General features: G+C 45.7%; 1 protein-coding gene across 1 annotated transcript; it reads right to left on the bottom strand.

Annotated features, from left to right (window-relative positions):
* Positions 1-5,727: 5,727 nt before the first annotated feature.
* Armt1 (acidic residue methyltransferase 1) lies at positions 5,728-18,095 on the bottom strand. Its single transcript, XM_051164396.1, has 5 exons — positions 17,956-18,095; positions 15,753-15,858; positions 11,560-11,804; positions 8,683-8,845; positions 5,728-6,527 (listed from the first exon to the last, which is right to left on the bottom strand). The coding sequence occupies exons 1-5, from the start codon at positions 17,994-17,996 to the stop codon at positions 5,763-5,765; spliced, it is 1,320 nt and encodes a 439-aa protein (XP_051020353.1). The 5' UTR covers positions 17,997-18,095; the 3' UTR covers positions 5,728-5,762.
* Positions 18,096-23,083: the final 4,988 nt, after the last annotated feature.

The following is a 23,083-nucleotide window of genomic DNA, read 5'->3' as shown; positions in this document are numbered from 1 at the left end:
CTTAACACCAAAACATAGAAACAAAGATTTTCAAAAAGCTGGTCCTTTCAACAACTTCATGAAAAGGAAAGAAAGGAAGTGGGGAGATAAAAGGTGGCAAAAATAAAACTGGCTATATTTAGCTGTTTTTGTAGAGTAATTAGGACTCCTCCAAATAAAATGTATAAAAGCTTTAAATCAACTTAAGAATGGTTCTATGTACCAACCAAGGACAATGCATGCAGTAAACCTAGACCCCCTATTCAGAACTAGCCAATGGACAGCACATTCTCCACAGTTGTGTGGAGAGCAGGAACTGACTCTGACATGAACACTGGTGCCCGCCATTTGACCAGTTCCCCTTGGTGGGGAGGCCTGGTGGCACTCAGAGGAAAAGGGAAATAGGTTATTCAGATGAGACTTGATAGGCTGTGATCATATGGTGGATCACAGGCCTAGGGGAGGGGAATAGGGTGAAAGGGAGAGAGGGGGGAATGGGAAGATACTAGTGAGGGGCTAACAATCAGGATGTAATCTGAATAAATTACTTAAATAATCAACAACCACAAAAAAAAGGCTCTCTGGTTCTGACTGAGCCATGGTAAGGACTCGGCATTGAAGGATGGGTGTTTCAGGAAACTGTGATCTAAGGAGACATGGGCACTGCTAATGGTGAGGTCTGTGCCATACACTCACTGTTGAAGGAAATACTACACCTTAGTTAGAGGATACAGAAAATATGGATGACCCCCCTGACTCATCCCATTTGAATGCTCCCTGCTGACCCTCTTGAACACACTTTAGGAGTTGCTGCTGTAGACTTTTCAAGTGGAAAACTCAAAACTTCTTGCAGTCAAGAATGAAAAGCCTGTTTGACTCGCTTTTCTCCCTGAGATCTCTATGTACAATCAGCCACTCACTCTGCTGTGCTAATGGATCTCCCCCTTGTGCCTAAACTTTGTACTGAATTCCAGCAGAGTTAAAGCCACCAAAAGACACAGGCCGTGGCCATCCCAGGAAATGTGCAAGAGCTTTGGCCAACCTGTCAGGAGCATATTCGTTATGAACTAATTGCCTTGTTTATTTCATGTCAAGTCTAAAAAATGGAGTGAGGTGATAGTCAACACACTGTGCAAGAACGTGTGATGCATCAAGAAGCAAAAGCAGGGCTAGCCTGGTCTACAAAGTAAGTCTAGAACAGCTAAGGCTACAGGAGGAAACCCTGTCTAGATAAACTGAATCATGTAGAAGGAAGAGTTAAGAGAGGTGGGCTGCTCAAGCCCTCTGGTGCCTAGACCCTGACGGCCAAGTGTTAGACACCGAGGCACACTTGTAAGCACACTGCTGGACTCTGGTTTTTGCTTAAATGTGATTGTTTTTATGCCCTGGGTTTCCCTTTGGGGATAAGAAGGCTTTGTTTGTTTGGTTGGTTGGTTTTGGTTTTTTGAGACAGGGTTTCTCTGTGTAGCCTGGACAAAGAAGCCCTGTCTTGAAAAAACAAAAAGCATCCTGGCATGGTGGTATTCACTTTAATCCCAGCACTCAGGAGGCAGAGGCAGGTGGATCGCTTTGAGTTCAAGGCCAGCCTGGTCTACAAAGCGAGTCCAGAACAGGCAAGGCTACACAAAGAAATCCTGTCTTGAAAACAAACAAAAAACAAAAAAAGAAAGAAAAGAAAAACAAAAAGCAACAAAAGCTAGAACAACAAAACAAGCACAGTGGTACACATAATGAGTTCCAGGACAGCCAGAGTTGTCTAGAGAGACCCTGTCTCATACAAGAAGCCTTTTTCACTATGGTGCGACTTTTAAAGGTCAGACTGTGTCTTATGCTGTGATATTAACATGAGGTCTAGGGGGACAAAGAAAGGTTATGACTTAGCATTGGCTGTTGTGTTTGTGTCAAGTTGACAAGGGGTTTGACTTGTGATGGCCAATCTTGGTTGTCAACTTGACATACTGCAAAGAGAGAACCTCAATGGAGAAGTCGCCTCCATCTAGTTGGCCTGCAGACACGTCTGTGGGATATTGTTTTGATTGGTTTGGGAGCGCCAGCCCATTGGAGGTGGCACCACCACTTGGCAGGTGCTCCTGAGTGGTATAAAAAAGCAAGTTGATTGCACCAGCAGAGCGAACCAGGAAGCAGCATTTCTCTAAGGCGTCTGCTTCAGTTCCTGCCTCCATGTTCCTGCCTGGGCTCTGCCTTGATGATGGGTGGGGCTTGAAAGCCAGACAAACCCTTCCTCTCTAAGCTGGTTTTGGTCAGACAAGTGGTTGAATGACTAGTCAGTGTGCCTGCCGCCTGTCAGCTTCAGAATGCTCCTCAGTCTCGGGCAGAGGGCTCCACTGCCTGAGGAACTGTGCCTGACCGGCTCCTGTTAGCTCATGCATTGTTAGGTGCCTCTGCCTCCTCAGGGGGGGGTTAAAGGTGCGCACCACCACGCCTGGCCTGACTTTTCTGGTCTTATCTTCAATTTGATGTTCCCACAACAGCTCATTAAGCTCTGAGCACTTCTAGCTCATCATTCCAGAAGCTTCTCCAGTACACCCAGCACCCTCAGACCATCACGGTCAGGTCCATCTCAGCAATTCCTCACATACCTGGTGCCAGTTTCTGTCCAGTTCGGTCAACTACAGATTTTTTTCCTTGCTCCTTAAACTTTTCCTCAGTCTTCAGGAGTTTCTAAACTCTAGAGAATCTTCAATCCTTTCTTAGTCCTCTCTCCACCCCCCCCTGTGTGTGTGTGTGTCTCCACGTACAGGTCAACTTGGTATGTGTATTTATAATAGCAGACAGACAGATGGACAGACAGACAGACAGACAGATGGATTGTAATTTCAGTACTCTAGAGGATGAAGCGAGAGGAGTGAAAGTTTGAGGCCATAGCCCCGAGCTACGGCTCAGCCAATGCCAAGCCAAGCTGAGCTATACAATCCTTAAAAAAAAAAAAAAAAAAAAGTAAAAAGGATAACCTGGAGACTGGCGGAAAATAATTTACCTATCTTTTATCTAGGAAGAGACTTTTCTGGCCCAATTTTTTGAGACAGGGTCTCACTTCTTAGTGAGGGCTGACCTGGAACGTTACCTATAGTTGAGACTCACCTCTAACTTATGACCCAAATAAGTTACAAAAACCGTAAGCCTAGGGCTGGAGAGATGGCTCAGAGGCTAAGAGCACTGACTGCTCTTCCAGAGGTCCTCAGTTCAATTCCCAGCAACCACATGGTGGCTCAGCCATCCATGAGATCTGGTGCCCTCTTGTGGCGTGCAGGCACATGTGCAGGCAGGTACTGTATAAATAATAAATAAATCTTAAAAAAAAAAAAATAGTAAGCCCATAATTTGATCAAAGCCTAGTACCATGGATATGCCGAGTGCTAACAAGGATGTGGGGCAACCAGAGCCCTGATGCACTGTGAAGGAAATACGAAGCAGCTGCCAATCAAGGCATTCAAGCCACTATATGTTCCAGCTCCAGCACTTCTACTTAGGTCTGTAGCCAGAAGACCTGAAAACATGAAACACCAGCATCTGTGCATCAGTAGTCATAGCAACAGCACTCCTGTGTGAGAAAATGGAAAGCCTAAGCCAGCCCATGACTGTAACCCCAGAATTTGGAAGGTGGAAGCTCAGAGATCACTAATTTGCATCATTGGCTACATAGCAAATTCAAGGCCAACTTGGGCAATGTAAGACTCTATCTTAAAACAAGCACATTAAAATAGAACAAGGGAGAAACAAACAAACAGATAAATGTGATATCATCTATATAATGGAGTGCTATTCAACTGTCAAAAGGGAGGTGACACGCTACAACTTAGGGTCCTTTAAAAGAAGCCGCCAATCACAAAAGGCCCCTTTATTATTCCATCAATATTAAATGCCCAGAATATGTAATTACATACACAAAAGCAAAAAGATTAGTAGTTATCAGTGGTGACAAATATTCTGAAGTCAGTTGTAAAGACGTGTACACAAGGTTGTGAGTATACTAAAATACTGCATACTTCAAATGACTCATATTGGATTATGTCAATAAACCTCTTTTTTAAAAATCAAATGGTGAGTGGGGATATCAGCACATACCTGCAATCCGAGCACCTGGAAGGCTGGGGCCATAGGACAATGAATTTGAGACGAGCCTGTATTACAGGTAAGTTCTAGACCTCGCCAGGAATGGTGGCACATACTGTAGAACCAACACTACGGAAGCAGAGGCAGGCAGATCTGAGTTTGAGGCCAGCCTGCTCTAGAGTAAGTTCCAGGACAACCAGGGCCACATAGGGACCCTGTCCCCAACAAACAATGAAACTAACCAAGTGGCAAACACACAGGAAGGCAGCCTCCTGCTAAGCGCCCGGGATCCTCTCTCAGGTGGCCCCTTTGCTTGCTGACTTGCTTCTTGCTCCCCCTTGCAGGGGTGAGGCTGACCCACTTTCAAAAACACTACAATGCCAAGTTCTTAACCAACCACAGGGCAGGGGGCTGCCACAACAGTGCTCTGCAATGTGTGCGGTGTATGGTACTCACCATGGGGCAATCCGCACACACCCATGTTCTAAATGCAGGTTCTGCACAGTCACCATCTCCCGAGCATTTCAGCCATTTACTGCTTCAAACAGACATGTGAATGTGGAAGCAGCACATCCCAGATGGCTTTAAATATCCTGAAAGATCTGCAAGACTGAACAAGAACAGGGTCAGTGCCGGGCATGGTGGTGCACGCTTTTAATCCCAGCACTCGGGAGGCAGAGGCAGGTGGATCACTGTGAGTTCAAGGCCAGCCTGGTCTACAAAGCAAGTCCAGGACAGCCAAAGCTATACAGAGGAACCCTGTCTAAAAAAAAAAAGAAAGAAAGAAAGGAAAAAAAAAAAAAAGAGCAGGGAACAACCACACTCACATCGCATTGTCTCAAACAACGCCAGGTAACAGTTAAAATACAGTGTGTATCGTGCAGGTCTCATTTTTCATCTACTCTTCAGTTGTCCCAAAAGAAAATAAAAACCAGTCAGATTTCTCAGTAAAATGCAATTTTTTAATTCCAGTACAAGAAAACAGTTCCAGGTTTTATTTCCAATTTGTTTCTAAACAAACTACAAGAATGTGCAGACTGTGACATTTGAAGCGAAGGACTATCCACGGTGTGACAGAAGCCTGAGGCCAGAGTGGCAGGATCTAGACCCATGCAGAGCGGATCCTCCGGTCTGACTTGTCCTTCTGCCACTCTGCTCATCAGGACGCCACCGTGGTGGCGACATCAACCAGGAAATCTAAGGAGGATGGAAAAGCTACTGTACCGTTTGTTTCGCGATGTTCAGTTTGTGCTTTGACCCATGTCAAAGGTCAATCAAAATACAAATCCATGCAAGAAACTTTTAAAACTTAGATGCGTGCAAGAGAGCAGGCTGTGTGGTTCAGGACTGAGGTAATTCTGTCTCTGTGTTCAAGCAGCACAGACATGCCTCCCTGCAGAGTGTGTACAAGGCATGTGTTCACTGGGCCATAAGTCAAGAGCCAAAACTAAGTTAAATAATACGTAGGCTTCTTAGCATATTAAATAATCATTCTCATTAAGAAAGAAAAAAAAGCCCTAGGGTTAAGTAACTTAAAAACAAGAATTCCCTTATATTTTGCATTCTTTGAAATTAAAAATGAGTTCATTAAAACCACTTGAAAGAATACACTTAACTTGGCAACGGGGCTCCCCTGCTGATGAGAAGCCAGGACTTGAATCCATGCGTTCTTTTTCTGGGCCTATCCAGCCAGGAACTCATGCGCAGAGTCAACGTGGACCATCATATTGGAAGATTCCATACCTGCCGGTGGTCAGCCAGCCGGGATCTGAAGCTGTGAGCTGCTCAGCCTGGCCAGGCTGCAGGCCAACCTGAAGCTCACACTTTAAGGTTCTTATGCTGCACAGGGGTGCAGGGTGGAAGCCACTCAGGGCCTGATGGAATGGAAAGGTAAACTCCCATTTTCTGTCACTCATCAGTTTCCTGTAGTTCAAATCCCCCTTGAATAAAACAAGGCATGCCTTCTGCAGTTCAGCATACAGGTCAGGGGCGACCTGGGGCATCACACAGTATGGGTGAGGCAGAGTCCAAAATATATGATCGTGGTAAATCCATCTCCCTGACTTAACATAGTTGTCCCAGGCAGCCCCACAGGCGGATGTGGCCTTCTGATTACTGTCCTTCACATGGTCAACTATCCAACTAAAGTCACGCACAGTGACATCAGACACAAACCATGGAATAGTTTTCCCGTGAAAATGAATCTCAGTAGCTAGCTCAGAGGATAACAAGAAGTCTGCGAGGACTAAGTCTGTAAGAAGCTCAAATCCAGAATTATCCAGAACAATGTCTACTCTGACTACTGGTGGTGCTGCTGTTTTCTTGCATTTACTGAGCAATGCCCAAAGAAATTCTGTATCATTTATCAAAATGAATGGCTTTAAGTCTTCCAAAGAATTTATAACATTGGTCTTCTGAGAACTACTTTCTCCCCCTGACAGAGACAAATCACACTTATTCCCCCAGAGGGAAATCTGAAGAAAAAAAGAAAAGAAAAAGGCCATTACTCTTTTACATAACAAACAGAAACGCCACTGTACAGGAAGCCACCCAAAATATTCACCCTGTATCTATAAAATTCTTAAGATGCCCAGCAAATCTACTCTAACACAGAATATAGTCACATGACATCATATTTAATAAGGTAAGACAGTGGTAACTTGGTGAATATATGAACAGTAATATTAGCATCTACATTAGTAATGGAGAGACACAGATGTAAAGACACTGTCACATGCTGTGAGAGAGGAATACAGCTGACTGGAAACCACGAGAAAAAGCCAAGTCCCTTTATCTTCCACATCTCCAATTGTGCATTTCTTTGTGCTGATCAAACAGCCTTGGGAGGAACACATGGCCCCAGACATCTCAAGACCTTGAAGGTGATGTAGCCATAGCCTCAGTGTAGCCGTTTGTTTGCTATTTAGCTGTACATGAAGCAGTGCTCAATGCTATTTTCCAGGAAATAATGTAAATCTGTTTTTTAAGGTACAAAATCCCATGTCCAGGACTGTAAGTCAGACCCGTGTTCAAACTCTGTAAAGTGGCTGGAATGGAGCTCAGGGTCCCCGCGTTTTCCTGGCACACTGGAGGGCCTGAGTCCAACCCCAGGATCACTGCAAAATAGCACGGGCCACATGGCCTCTGTGACAACCAGCACTAGGGGAAGAGGCAGAGTGGCTAGAGACAACATGGAAATGTACGACTGTCTTCCAATAACACTTTGTTTAAAGAAATCACTCAAGGGACTACAGGGATGGCTCAGCAGCTAAGAGCACTAGCTGTGTAATCAGGAGGACCGAGTTCAATCCCCAGCACTCACATACCAAGCCCAGAGTCCCCAAACACGTGACCCCAGCTCTGAGCGATCTGGTTCTTTTTCTAGTTTCCAGGCACACACATACACACTCACCCACTCATACACAAATAAGTATTACCCAGAGACACTACTTTCACTTATATGGATTTTTTTCTGAAACTGATTTTCACTATACAGTCCTGGCTAGCCTTGAACTCACTGCAATCCACACGCCTCTGCCTTCAATTGCTGGGATTAAAGGTGTACACCACCACACTCAGCTATCATTTTCAACAATAGAAAAACAGTGGCACAATAGGTGAGCCATCTCTCCAGATTTTTTTTAAAGGCAGAAGGGTTAAATAAAATCTAAAGTGGGGGAAAAAAATCTAAAGTGGGAGTCTATAACCCCAGCACTCAGGAGGCAGAGAAGGTGGACCTCTGCAAGTCCAAGGCCAGCCTGGTCTACACAGAGAAACCCTGTCTCAAAAAACCAACCAAACAAACAAAAAAGCTAAAGTGGCAGCCGGGCAGTGGTGGTGGATCCCTCCCAGCACTCAGGAGGCAGAGGCAGGTGAATCACTGTGAGGTTGAGGCCAGTCTGGTCTACAAAGCAAGTCCAGGGCAGCCAAGACTACACAGAGAAACCCTGTCTTGAAAAATAAAAACAAACAAACAAACAAACAAATCTAAGGTGAGGCTGACAAGATGGCTCTGCTTTTGCCACCAAGCCTGATGACCTGGGTGCAGGCCCTATACCCCACATGGTAAAAGAAGAGCCTCTACATGTGCACCATGGCAAGCATGCACCTCATAAATAAAAGGAAAAATAAAAAGTCAATAATCTGCCCAAGGCACCCTTTCCTACAGCTTGCAAGGCTCAGGAGTGGTCTCCAGCTGCAGTGGTGTCTTCTGGCCTGCACACGCCCTTCAGCCTACCTCAGGTCACCAGCACAAGTGTTAGGCTGAGAACGGTGACTCCCCTGTAATCCCAGCATGTACGAGGCTAAGGCAGAAGGACTGCTGTGAGTTTTGAGGTCAGCCCACACTACAATTACAGGCCAGTTTGGGCGGCAGAGTATGACTCTGTCTCAAAACGTGAAAGAAAGAAAGAAAGAAAGAAAGAAAGAAAGAAAGAAAGAAAGAAAGAAAGAAAGAAAGAAAGAAAGAAAGAGAAAGAAAGAGAGAAAGAGAGAAAGCAAGCAAGCCAAACTACGGATTTTGGGCAGCACAGGTGGCCATTTTTTTGTGTAATATAAAATAATATATATTTGTATATACTACTTGAAGACTGGCTATAAACGTCCTTCGGACGAGGCAGCAGTGTTTACCTGCAGAAGTCTGAGAAACTCCTCCTTCAGCTGCTTCTCACTGAGCTCTCTGACTGGTCTCAGCTGCTGCAAATGCAGACACAGAGCGTCGATGGATTCCTGGGACTCAAAGAAGTTCGAGTCTTTGCTTTCTTTAAATACATCAAAGTCATGGATTGGTGGACTGAGGCGAGAGGAAAAAAACACCCAAAACCATTAAGTGAGTCCTTACCTTTTACAAAAACAAACAACCCCTTGCTTAGGTGACCACAGTTCCCTAACTGGAAGAAAGCATCAGGAACTGCAGTGACAGAGACCAGACATCAATCTCCTGAGCTGGTGGTGCACGCCTTTAATCCTGGTACACCAGAGGCAGAGGCAGGGGGCTCCCTTTGAGTTCAAGCTAGCCTGATGTGCATTCCAGGGCAACCAGGGCCACATAGTGAGACCCTCTCTCAAAAAAAAAAAAAAAAAAAAAAAAAAAAAAAAAAAGCAAAACTGAAACTCAAATAAACGATTTTACTGAAACCAACTAGTAGTTATATAGTGACTGTGTTCATAATCATTTACCCACCAGAGACAAATGGGAGCGGGGAGACAAGACTACAAGGTCACCTCCTTCCATACCCCACATGAAGGGCTCCTGATACAATGGATAGTAAACACAACCTCTGAATACCACAGTGATCACCAAGAGAGTACTTGAGGAAAACACGATCAATCCTCTTCTAAGTACCAGCAGAATGACAAATGGATCATCCATGCACAGACTTGGAGGCTCTCAAATTTTACTCTCAGATTACTGGTTTGTGTTATGGCTTTATCAGCTTCACAAGAAGTTACTTGAAAAAATAACTAACAAGATTAAGTGCTAATATGACAGCCATTAAGGACTTGAAAAGATATCCTGATTAACTGTGTTTGCAGTCAGGATAAAAACAATGTATAAGTTTTGCTTGTTTGATTTTGTTTTGGGGACACGTTCTCACTCTGTAGCCCAGACTGGCCTAGACCTCAATTTTGGGAGTGCAGGGATTACAGGCCAAAGCCACAGCACCAGTGTGAGAAGACACACCTCTACTCCAGGGCACAGTCACTGCGACAAGCACTTTGCAACTCCTCTTTGGGAGCTTTCTTCAGAACCTGTGGCATACTATTAAACACCCTGTCAAGGGACCGTGTGGCTCTCTTGGCAACAAGCAAAAGTCACTCAAAAAATGTCAGCAGAATAGACCACAATCAAGCTGAATAAAAACATTGTGATTAAAAAACTTAAGGAGAGCATGGTGGCCCACGCCTATAATCCCAGCACTCGGGAGGCAGAGGCAGGTGGATCGCTGTGAGTTCGAGGCCAGGCTAGTCTACAAAGCAGGTCCAGGCCAGCCAAGGCTACACAGAGAAACCCTGTCTCAAAAAACCAAAAACAAAACAAAACAAAAAACCCAAATAAAACCGTAAGGAGTGTTTGTTGGGTGCGGTGGCACATGACTGCAATCCCAGCACTGTGGGAGTTCAAGGCCACCCTGGTCTACAAAGCAAGTCTAGGACAGCCAAGACTACCCAGAACAGAAAAACCCTGTCTTGAAAACAAAACAATTTATGAAAGGGGTTTGTTTGGAATATATGACGTTTATATTTTTCTCTAATCTAGCCATTAAAAACAAATTACCAGGGCTAGAGAAATAGTTAAGTAGTTACGAGCACTATTCTTCCAGAACACCCAGGTTCTGTTCCCAGCACACAAGGTGACTTACAAGCTCCTATAACTCCAGTTCCCAGGTATCTGACACTGTCAAGCCTCTGCGGGCACCTGCACACAAACAGAGCACATGCACACATACACACACACATATGCAAGTAGTGTATACACACACACATATGTGTAAGTAGTGTATACACATGCAAATAGTAGTGCATATATACGCATACAAATCAATAGATCTTTAAAACTAGGAGTCCTTCTCTGACAGAATGAGCTCTGATACATCATTTGTAGTGGTTTACATGGATTGCCCACTTAAGGATGCAGAAGCAGCTTGGAGGCAAATCCCTGAGCAGGGCCTTGGGATGAGATCAGGCCTAGACCCATTCTAAACGTGGGCTGCACCATTCCCAGGGCTGCACAAAAAGGAGAGCCGAGCTAGGCTCCAGCTCTCACACTGCCCTGACTGCCAATGTGACCAGCTGCCCACGGTCCGCACGCCTACCTCAGCCACAATGTGAAAAGTAACTAAGCACGCTTGTTACAAAGCATTTGCTTGCTTTGTTCCTTTGTTTCTTTTTTCTTTTTCTTTTTTTTTTTTTAGAGGCAGGGCATCACTGTGTCCCCGTGGCTGACCTGGAACTCATTATGTAGACCAGGCTGGCCTCGAACTCAGAGATGTGCCTGCCTCTGGCCCTCAAGTGTTGTGATTAAAGACGTGCAGCTCCATCTCAAATTTATGCAATCATTTCAAATTAACATTTTATTCTTCAGTAAGCTCAATTTGTTTTTACTGCAGAAGTCTTCTTGTAAGAATCTGTAAGGCTGGGTGAGAAGATATAACAAGAGAACTGGTGTCTGTGAAAGCTGTCCTCCGATCTCCATGTGCGCGCACGGCGTGTGTGCCCCTCCCCCCCACACACAGTCTGTAGTAAGGTCATATTACTCAGTAATTTGTGGAAATGTCCAACAGTATTGTTACTCACTGCTGAATTACATTTATTTATTTATCGAGGGCGCACACACGACATGTACGCCTAGGATGGTCAGATCAAAGGACAACTTTCAGCATTCAGGTCTCTCCTATGCGTGTCCTTCTATCTTGGCAGCAAGCCCCTTACCTGCTGAGCCATCTTGCCAGCCCCTGACAACCGTCACTTACATAAGCACTCATGATCTACTAGATGTAAACTTGCCTCTGGACCATGGCTTCGTGAATCCTCCGATACATGTAGCACTCTGCAAACAGCCAGGGGGAGAAGAACCAGCGCAGCTCCCCAGTGCTGTCATTTAAAAGACTCCGCTGATATTCCAGGTGTTGATTCCATATGTCGGTGTCATCGCATTTATCAACCAGGGGGACAATCGCTTTATCTGTCTGCAGTTCATTCCGTAACTTAGAAAGAAGAGAAATGGCTTTCTTTTCAGCTTCAACACCCTCCTGTGAAAGGACAAAAGGACAAAAATCTTGGCTGTGTTTGTGGGTGTACACATGTGTGCATATTCCTTCAGGGTAGCATAGCTTTATAGACCTAAAGTGAAGAAAGAAAAATAGTGTTTTAAACCTACACGTTGCACAAGCATTACACAGACCTTTTTTCTTTTTTTACACAGATCTTATCTTAGCCTCAGCATGCCTTAATGACCTTTCTTTCTTGTTTTCTAAGTCCTGGCCTCTGCATTTTCAGGAGGCTGGCCAAAGCAGATGGAAGGGGCCCACTACCAGTCCCCTTGTACTTTTCCACTCGCACACCTTCCAGTGGTGTGACTAGAAGGAAGCCTGACTTCCTGAGTTCCTCCCGGCAGCTCTCCAGTCTGTATCCTTGCTCCCTCCTAAGTCCCCAGTTAGTGGCAGACATCACGACCCTGTACTCATCAGAGGAGACACTCGATGTGATCACGATACAGTGCCTTAACGCCACATCTGAGCGATACAAGCCTTGTGAAAACAAGACACAGCTGAGGCAGGGAGGGGTGCTCCTGTAATCCCAGCACTTTTAGCATGGGCTGGATAGAGCGTGAGGCCAGTCTGGGTTACATGGAGGAGGAAACGATCGTCAAGCTCAACCTAGGGTGTCTATTAGGGAAGTCTCTACTGTGTTTCAATCCCATCACCTTGCCAGTCTACCCTTATTCTCTTCCCCCTCTGCTTAGACCGGAACCCAGTACTTTATGCATGCTTGGCAAGCACTCAACCATACTACTCCCACACCCTAATGCGCACATTTTTGAGTGTCTGTGGTACACAGGAGACTGAACCCAGGACTGGCATCCTAAGCACATGCCCGGCCAGAGTTGGGATTACAGGGTTTTGCAGGACACCAGGCTTGCTATGAGGCTGTTGGGATGCAAACCCCAGGCCTCAGGCTTATGGAGCAAGTGCTCGTATTAGTGAGCCGTCCCTCCAAGCACTCCCATTCCAAGTCTCTGCTCTAAGGTCTTTCATTTGAACTGATTATTTAAGGACGACTTATACATACACTGGGCATGGTAGCACATGCCTTTAACCCTAGCACTCAGGGAGGCAGAGGGAGATGGATCCCTGTGAGTTTGAGGCCAACCGGGTCTACAAAGTCCAGGACAGCCAGGGCTACACGGAGAAACCCCTGTCATAAGGATAAGCTATAATTGAGATTTTGTCTGTCTGCTTGGAGACAGCAGTGTATAGTGCTGGCTGACGTGGAATTCACAATGTCGCCCAGACTAGCCTTGAACTCACAGATCCACCGATGTCTGCCTCTCAAGCACAGGGATTAAACCCATGCACCATCACACCCGGGCCCCAGCTGAGACTTGGACAGTTGTACGTAGCATCTTCTTGTAAGAGCCAAGAATAAATATCTGCATCAATACCTGTTTCTTATCTTGTTTCGCTCCAGTTCAAACACTTTCAGTCTTGTGTGTGCCAGACACTGTGTCCAAAGTCAGAGACAGATAAGTAAGGCCTGGTGCCATCCCCAAGAGACTCAACATCTACCCACGTATGTAGTCTAGGGGGGTGGGCTTTGGAGAACCACATGGCGGACATGGTTCCCTTGAGGACATGGTATTGCTCATAGAGCCAAAGGAGAGGCTAAATGTATGGGAGCCCTTAAGAGGCGACAGGAAGGCCACCAAGAGCTGTCACTATTCAGACCCCTGTTTTAAGAATGGCCTGCCCCCAGCACAGTGAAACGGGACAGGGTTGTACTATAGCAGAGTTTGTTCAGGAATAAACACAATCACAGGGCTGGAGAGGTGGCTCAGGTGTTAGCACTCATTGTTCTGGCTGAAGACCTGGGTTCGGTTCCCTCACACACACAAAATCCTCTGTAACTCCAGTTCCTGGGGATCTGATGCTCTCTTCTGACCTCCACAATCACTGCATGTATGTGGTACACAGACATACATAGAGATCAAACTCCCATACACATGAATACACATACACATAAAAGAAGTAAATAAATGTTTTTAAAAAGAAAGGAATATAATTCTTTACAGTCAAAATATCCCAACAAAGAATCACTACAGCCAGAGAGCGGTGATGCATGCCTTTAGCACTTGGGAGACAGAAGCAGGCAGATCTCTGTGACTTCGAGGCCAGCCTGGTCCACAAAGCGAGTGTAGGATAGCCAAGGCAACACAGAAAAACCCTATCTTGAGGAGAAAGAAAAAAATCACTAGGGCTGGAGAGATGGCTCAGTGGTTAAGAGCACTGACTGCTCTTCCAGAGGTCCTGAGTTCAACTCCCAGCAACCACATGGTGGCTCACAACCATCTATAATGTGATCTAATACACACTGTATACATAATAAATAAATCTTTAAAAAAAGATAAAAAAGAAAAAAAATCACTACAGCCAGGAAGTGGTGGCACATGCCTTCAGTCTCAGCACTCCAGAGGCAAGTGGATCGCTTGTGAGTTTGAGGCCAGCCTCGTCTACCAAGTGAGTTCCAGAACAGCCAGGGCTACAAAAAAAGAAGCCCCGTCTCAAAAAACCAAACCAAACCAAACCAAAAATAATTCCACTAAGCACTGCTCTAAATCTATTTCAACATGTATATAGGACGTGGCATGCAGCTCAGTTGGTAAAGAACATGCCTACCATGCGGAAGCCCTGGGTGAAAAGGAGAGGATGGGGGTGGGGTGGGGGGGGGGGGGGGAGGAGGGTAGAGAAGGGCAGGGCACAGCCTTGTGTTGACTCTCGTGTACAATCTGTATGTGGCGGCCCACACCTGTAATTCAAGCATTCAAAATCTTTAGACACTCTAAACCTTTGTAAGGGCAAAATCAATGCCATATTCTATATGTAATATATACTCTGCAATTAATAATGGTCTGTGTGAGAACTTGCCCCCTAGGTGACCCTTCTCCCTGTGTTCTGGGAATGACACCTGCCAGCAGTCCCCAGAAACTCCACCAGAGCGATTACATACAATTAGATCCCAATGTTCCTGAGATAAAAAAGCCTTTGCCTCCAGACCCAGCCTCCACCCAACCTGCCTGAAGATCAACACTCCTGGGAGCCACAACCCCCACTTCCCTTGAAGCTCTTGAGGCTCGGGGTCACTCTCCTATCCTGCTGCCTCAGGAAGGGTTGTGATCCGAAGCTCTGAGCCCCATAATACAGGACCCTGTGTTTATTTCATCGGTATCGAGTCCTGGTGGTCTTTTTGGGGTCTCTCGATCTGGGAGATTTCAGTATTACACTGAGTGACCTCCGTATTCCACCTTGTCTCAAAAGAAAAGAAGGCACAGGCGTAGTGTGCACAGCCTTCTGCAGCCCACTGCACAATCCAAAGATTATAAGGACAATTACTCCGATTCTCCCCAACCCCCTGTCTAACTTAAGCAGGCAAGTGGCTTTTAAAGTCTTAGCGCACCTCATCTTTCATGTATTTAATGGCACGGTGAGCTTTGCCCTTGAGGGACTCAAGAGCTCAACTCAGTAATACAAGTGCTGTAACACAGGTGGTCTGACCCTAAAAGGCCCTTCAGAGAAGCCACCAGCATCATCACTAACAACAGAAAACAAGGCAAGAAGACCAGTAGGCCTGTGAGACTATGTTTGCACGCAGCACTCTCAAACCAGACGCTGCGGCACTACCTTAGCACACAGAAAAGCAGGTAAGGATCTGTGCCAGACACCAGTATTATTTTGGTTTTGGTTCGGGTTTGGGTTTTCTTTGAGACAGGGTTTCTCTGGTTAGCCCTGGCTGTCCTGGTATTCACTTTGTAGACCAGGCTGGCCTCAAACGCAGAGGTCCACCTGCCTCTGCCCTCCCAAGTGCTATGATTAAAGGCACCCAGCCACGGATACAAATCTTTCCCTGAGAGCTGAACCCTTATACAAATATTGTTATTCTTGTAAAGAATTAACACAAAATTCAAGCTAAGACATAATTCTTACCTCTCCATGTTTTTCAAAAAATTCACTTTTATGCCGGTGCAATGTATCAATAGCCTTGGTTAAGATCTGTGGTGTTCTGTCCTTCATGGAAAGATAGGCAAAGGACCTAGGAAAGAGTAGTATATGAAACATCACTCAGAAGCTTTAACATTAGAAGTCGTGCCCAGTTTTAGCTTCTGGAACATTTCAATTGGATGGAAATTCCTTTGCATACAACTGCTAAAGGTAAAGCAGTTCTATTTGCTTTATACAGGAATATGGACGGGGACTATAGCTCCGAGGTAGAGCACTCTCTTGCAGATGAAGCTCCAGCACAGGACAAAACAGAGTGGCATAGTCTGTCTGTCTATCTTTCTATCTTTTTTGGTTTTTCAAGACAGAGTTTCTCTATGTAGCCCTTGGCTGTCCTGGACTCACTTTGTAGGCCAGGCTGGCCTCGAACTTAGCGACCCGCCTGCCTCTGCCTCCCGAGTGCTGGGATTAAAAGTGTACGCTACCACACCCGGATGTAGTTTTTCATAAGAAAATAAAGATAGCGCCGTTAATCCCAGCACTGGGGCAGAGGCAGGTTGATCTCTATGAGTTCAAGGCCACGCTGTCTTCAGAGTGAGTTCCAGGACTACAGGGAGAAACCCAGTGTAATGATAGCACCATGAAGGCTACATCTCGGTATCCTGAAACTATTCCAAAGGCTGCTGAGATGGCTCAGTAGGAGAAGACGCTCGGCCATCACGTATGACCACCTGAGCTCCATCTCCAGAACCCACATGAAGGAGGAAGGCAACTCCCTACTCAAATTGTCCTCTGACCTCCACTACTAGGTGATGTCACATGTAAGAGCCACCCTCCCCACACACATAGGTTTACTGGCAGGTGTGGTGGCACACACCTTTAATCCAGGAGGCAGAGGCAGGATGATCTCAAGAGTTCAAGGCCAGCCTGCTCTACAAAGTGAATTCCAGAACATCTAGGGCTACACAAAGAAACCGTGTCTCAAAAAACCAAAATAAGGCTGGGCAGTGGTGGTGCCCACCTTTAATCCCAGCACTTGGGAGGCAGAGGCAGGTGGATCTCCGTGAGTTCAAGGTCAGGCTGGGCTATAGAGGGAGTTCCAGCCAGAGGTGTTATACAGAAAAACCCTGTCTCGAAAAACCAAAACAAAAAACAAACAACAACAACAAAAAAACTAAATAAATGAAGTATTTGAAATTCAATGGTGGAGCCTGGTGTGATGGCTTGCCTCTGTGATGCTATCACTTGAGGCAGGAGTATCTGGAGTTCAAGAACATTCTCTACTATAGAACTCAATAGCTGTGTCAAAAAAAAAAAAAAAAAAAAAAAAAAAAAAAACAAATTAAAAAAAAAAAAAAAAAGATTGGCTATTTAACCAAGACAAATAGATATTATACTATTTTTGCTTTTACTTACAACTAGATCTTCAAAGCCAAGCATACCGTAATTCCTCTTTATCCACAGGTTTGCTCACAAGGGCACTTGACCAGTTTAAAAACATTGCAAGTGGGAAAATTCCAGCAGTCAACAATTTGTTAAGTCTTTAGTAACTTTAATTACAATATATAACTCTTCTATTTTGCTATTAGTGGCTTTGGTTATACTCTATTGTACCTAACATAAGCTTCATGAGAAGTGTTATGTATGGGGGAAATTCCAAATATGAGAATTAAAGGCTTCCACTAGTGAGCTACTTCTGTGATATTTTAGGAGCCAGAGAGATGGCTCAGTGGGTAAAGGCACTTGATAAATCTGGCCACCTGAGAACTCTGAGGTGAAAGAAGAAAACCAACTCCATAGAGCTGTTGTCTGACCTCTCTGCCGCGTATAGCGGCATGGGCACGCACACAAACTTAAGATATTTTTAAAATTTCTAAGAGTGTTAGTTTGACCCATATCAGGAATACAAACATCTCAGTAGGTATGAGTCCTAATTTTTAGCCCCCGCAGCGCTGTCCCTAATGTTTCCCTGGGTGGGCTCGAACCCACTATTACCACAAGCTGGCCTTAACTCGCAGCAGTCCTCCTGCCTCAGCTTCTCGAGCGCTGGGAATATGTGCCGGCGGCTCCCTCCCACCCAAGTCTCAGCCTCAGAATCAGGCGCCCCCACCACCACCACCATCCGCCCACAGCTTCCCCAGCAAACCTGTCTTTTACTCAGAAGTGCACAGGAAAAAAAAGCAAGACGTACCCCACGTCCTGAGCGGTGAGAAACTCCGGGGACTCGGCCATCTCGCCGGCACCACGCGCCACACGCCGGCGTCGCTCGGAACTCAACCGTCGTCTAGAAAAGGAGAGTTGGGGCTTTAAATATATATATATAAATAAATAATAAAAGGAAAAAAGCGTTTTTGAATTCAGAAACTTTATTTGGTGTCCAGGCCAGGGACAGAGCACGGCATGCAAGAGCCTTCCGGCTACGCGAGCGGAAGCCGAAGAGCACCGGAGGCGCTGGGCGGTCCAGCGGGAGGGGGGAAGTGGAGGGGGGGGAGGAAATCGCGGAGCGGTCACGTGTTCTGGCGATCACGTGTCCCAGCCACCCGGCCTAGGGCTCGCAGTGCGCCTGCGCCGCAGCGGGGTGGAGCGGAGTGGGTTTCCGCAAAGAGTCCCGCGGCAGGTTCGTGTGCGTGCGTGGGCGCCGTGGTCCTCCTCTCCACGCACAGGTCAGTGCTTCGCGCTTCCCTAGCCCGAGAGGCCGGTGAGGAGGTGTGGGCTTCGGCCAGGGCCGCAGGTGTTAGCGGGGAGTCGGAAGCACCTAGGACAAACACGCCTGACCTCTCGTGGGAAGCTGGGCATAGTGATAGCTGCAGGATGCATGAAATCACCTTGAACTTAGGAACTCGAAGACGGGCTCCGGAAGGTCTGCACCATTTGCCCTTTGAACCTAACCTGGATACAGCCGCTTTTAAAATTGGCAGTACTCTCTCTCGGTTTTTCAAAGACAGGGTTTCTCTGTGTAGCCTTGGCTGTCCAGGACTCGCTTTGCTTCTAACTCCTAACGATCCGCCTGCCTCTGCCTCTGTGAGTGCTGGCATTAAAGGCCTGCGCCACTATTCCCGGCAGTATTCTTAATCTCATACATGTATACCATGTGTTTTGATCATGTCCACCACCACCCTCAGCCCTCCCCTCAAACTTAAGTCTCCCGTATCCGCCTCCCAACTTAATGTCTTTTATGTAAAACAGTGCAATTAGTGCTGCCTTTACGCCCATAGGTATATTATTCTTAAAGATAAGCGCCCGAGAACGGTAGCTGCCTTGTGTTTCATTTTAAAAATCTGATGCCTACGTCCTAGGACAATACTATCACTGAACACAAGGGAACAGATACAAAAACTTGTTTTGGAGAAGAAACAAAAATCTTCATTATTTCTGATTAGCATTGTCACAGTGTAATAATATGTATTACACGGACCCGCTGCATTTACTGATTGCAACTCCCAGTATAAGGGATATTTGACCGTTTCCAGCTGTATTAGGAGCTATTGCGTAATGCCTGGCACATGATAAGAACTCAGTTCTTAACCCTTGTATGAGTTAATACACTAAGAATACACGGTATGTCCGTGATACTACATGTGAGGAGGAAGTAGAAAGTGGAGAGAGAATGGATGGGCGGTGGTTATAGGAATTACATGAAGTCATTGAGGAAGACGTGGATGGAGCAAGAGGCAAGGGAGGGAGCCACAGTGGTACTGAAGGCCGTAAAAATAAATAAATAAATAAAAGCTCTGAAGGCCATCTTAGAGGTTTCCAAAGCTACTCAGAGAAAGGTCAGCCATCCTAACAGGTAAAGGGCTATTATAATATATATGATCAGCGGGAAAGACAAACTTGGGACTGGTGGTAGAAGTATTCCTGGTGAGAACTGGTCAAAAAGGGCCAGTGGCATTTACTGACAAATTGGGCATGGAGACTGCAGAGAAAAGTTAAAGCAACTTCCAGGTTTAGGGTGTAAGCCAATGTGAGCATATGATTGGCACTTGAGTGGTGGAGGGTATGGCTGCAGTGGTTTTTGTGGCAGAGTTCAGATGCTCAGTTTTGAGCACGTTACATTTTTTTGGTGCTCTGAGTGATTGAGAGATAAATGTGTGCTACAGGGTAGCACGCGCCTCTAATCCCAGCACTCAGGGAGGCTGAGGCAGGCAGATCTCTGTGAGTTCGAGGCCAACCTGGTCTACAAAGTGAGTCCAGGACAGCCAAGGCTAAGACAGAGAAATCTTGTCGGGAAATAAATAAAAAATTAGTGCTGGGTGGTGGTGGTGCACGCCTTTAATCCCAGCACTTGGGAGGCAGAGGCAGGCAGTTTGCTGTGAGTTCAAGGCCACTCTGGTCCACAAAGGGAGTCCAGAACAGTCAAGGCTACACAGAGAAACCCTGTGGGGGGGGGAGGCAGTATTTTCGTGGGGTGGAGGTGTGCTGAGTTCACATGCCATAGCATATAGAGAGCAACCACATGAACCAGTGCTCTCCTACCATGTAGCTTTCAAGGCTGAATTTAGGCCATTAGGTTTAGCAGGCATGTGTGCCCACTCAGCGGTCTTTGCAGCCCTGAGCAATGAATAGAGCATTTAGAATATGGAAGATACGGAAACAGCGTGGCTGAGTCTTCCTCCGTTCTTCCCTCGCGTCACCAGCATCACCAGCAGAGACACACACCTCACTCTCATCTCCGGCAGCTCCCTTCTCCCTCTGCTCAAGTTGCAGCCTGTTTGTCAGATAAATAATGCTGTGTGTCTCGCCTGTTGGCTTTGCTGATCTCTCTGCCCTTTCACGAGCTGCTGCAAATGTTGCCTCTGAGTGTGCCACACTCCTCTCCCCCCAGATGCTCCCTTGTCAAGAGTGTATAGCATTTTGTATGCCGTATTCTGTCTCTTTGGCTGGTGAACTTCGTGAACTCTGAAGTCTCTGGTTGATGCTTGTATCTTTGGCACCTAATCTTTTTTTTTGTTGTTGTTTTGTTTTTTGAGATGAGGATCTCTCTGTGTTAGCCTTGGCTATCCTGGATTCGCTTTGTAGACCAGGCTGGCCTTGAACTCACAGTGAGATCCGCCTGCCTCTCCCTCCAGAGTGCTGAGATTAAAGGTGTGCGCCACCATGCCCAGCACTGGCACTTAATTTTTAAGAATTGTTATTGCTTACTATAGACTTGCTCTTAAAAGAACAAGCTGTTTTATATTGTAAGTAGAGGGGGAAATCATACATAACAGCCCATTTCTTATAGGCTGTGTGTAAGCTTGCCTGACCCTGCCACATAGAGAAACCCTCTCTGGAAAAACAAAAACAAAAAAACACCTTAATATTGATAGCCAGGTGCATTGGCACAGGCCTTTAATCCCAGCACTCCAGAACGCAGAGGCAGGCATATCTCTGTGAGTTTCAGGCCAGCGTGGACTACATAGTGAGTTCAAGGACAGCCAAGGCTGTGTAGAGAGCTCCTGTCTCAAAATAAAAACAACAAAAAATGGTTTAGCCAGCGTGGTAGCACACACCTTTAATTCCAGCACTTGGGAGGCAGAGGCAGGTGGATCTCTGTGAGTTTGAGGCCAGCCTCAAACTGATCTACAAAGCCTAGAACAGCCCTCCTCCCTCCCCCCCCCCAAAAAAAAAGAAAGAGAAAGATGGAAGCTTCTTTAGTCTTTGTGCGGGCCTTTCCTGTGTGAGTGAGTGAGCTCTTTCTGTTTGCTCAGTGTCTTGTGCTCAGCTCCTTGGTGGAGGCTCTTCCATGACATTGTGATGAACAGTAGGAAAGGCCTGTCTTCTCCAAAGGAGATACTTAGCCTTGGATGTACCTGTGGCCTCCGCTAGTTGATATTTTAATTTGAAAGGTTGAATAAAGGAATGTGTAAGTACAGGTTGGTGTGTGTATGCATCTATGTTGGTTTGGTTGGGGGTTTTCCTGTTTGTTTGTTTCTTTGGTCGATTGGTTTTGTTTTTGAGAGTAGGTCTCCATGTGTACCTCTTACCGTCTTGGAACTCACTATGTAGATCAGGCTAGCCTTGAATTCACCCACCTCTTGTCTCCCAAGTTCTGGGACTAAAGACATGAGCCATCGCAGCTTTTAAAAAATTATTTGATATTTTTGTGTTTAAATATTTAATATTCTTGCAAAGTGACGAAGACGTTCCATCACAAGTGTGTATATGTGTGTGTATATATGTGTGTGTGTATGCATATGTGTATATATATATATAAAACAATATATATGTGTTGTTGTTTTATTTTGTTTTTGTTTTTGTTTTCTTCAAGACAGGGTTTCTCTGTGTAATAGCCCTGGCTATCTTGGACTCTGTAGGTGTATAATTTTGTAATCTTCCAGAAAGAGGCCAAAGAATAACTAAATGGAAAAAGCGAAAGTGTGTGTTTGAAGGACTGGGAAAACCAGGGCCTTGTTTATCCTAAGTAAGCGCTCTACCGCCAAACTGTAGCCTCAGGGGTGTGTGTGTGTGTGTGTGTGTGTGTGTGTGTGTGTATTATAAATGTCTATATATGATCAGGTAGATTAGGTTATGATATTTCTGTTTCACAATTTTGTTGTTGTTTTTGTTTTTTTGTTTTGTTTTGGTTTTTGAGACAGGGTTTTTCTTGTAGTCCTGGCTGTCCTGGACTGCTTTTTAGACCAGGCTAGCCTTGAACTCACAGAGATCTTCCTGCCACTGCCTCCCAAGTGCTGGGAGTGTGCCACCACGCCCAGCTGTTTCACAGTTTTTTGAGTCTTTTTCTGGCATGAATGTTTGTGTACCACATGCATGTCAGAAGAGGGCATCAGATTCCCTGGAACTTGAACCTGGGTCCTGTGCAAAAACAAATGCTGGACCTGGTGTGGGTAACACAAGACTTTAGTCATAGCTCTCAGAAATCAGAGGCAAGCAGATCTTTATGAGTTTGAGGCTAGCCTGGTCTATATAGTAAGTTGCAGGCCAGCCAAGGCTGCATAGGGTGAGACTGTGTCTCAGAAAACAAAGAGAAAGGAAACAAATGCTGTTAACTGCTCTGCCGTCTCTCCAGCCCATATTGTACAGATTTTTGCTAGAAAACATTTCCTAGGGGAATATAAGTATATTTAAACATGTTTTTTTTTAATATTTATTACCATATGTACAGTGCTCTGTCTGCATGTACACTGTAGGCCAGAAGGGGGCATCATATCACACTACAGATGGTTGTGAGCCACCATGTGGTTGCTGGGAATTGAACTCAGGACCTCTGGATGAATAGTCAGTGCTCTTAACCTCCAAGCCATCTCTCCAGCCCTTAAACATGTTTTTAAAGCCCAACCTGACTTTTTAATTCTTTTCTTTCAGCCTGAGATGTGGTC

The sequence above is a fragment of the Acomys russatus genome, chromosome 21 (genome assembly GCF_903995435.1).
Source record: "Acomys russatus chromosome 21, mAcoRus1.1, whole genome shotgun sequence".
Lineage (NCBI taxonomy): Eukaryota > Metazoa > Chordata > Mammalia > Rodentia > Muridae > Acomys > Acomys russatus.
Note: the sequence above shows the minus strand (reverse complement) of the source record. Positions and strands in the feature narration are given on the sequence as shown.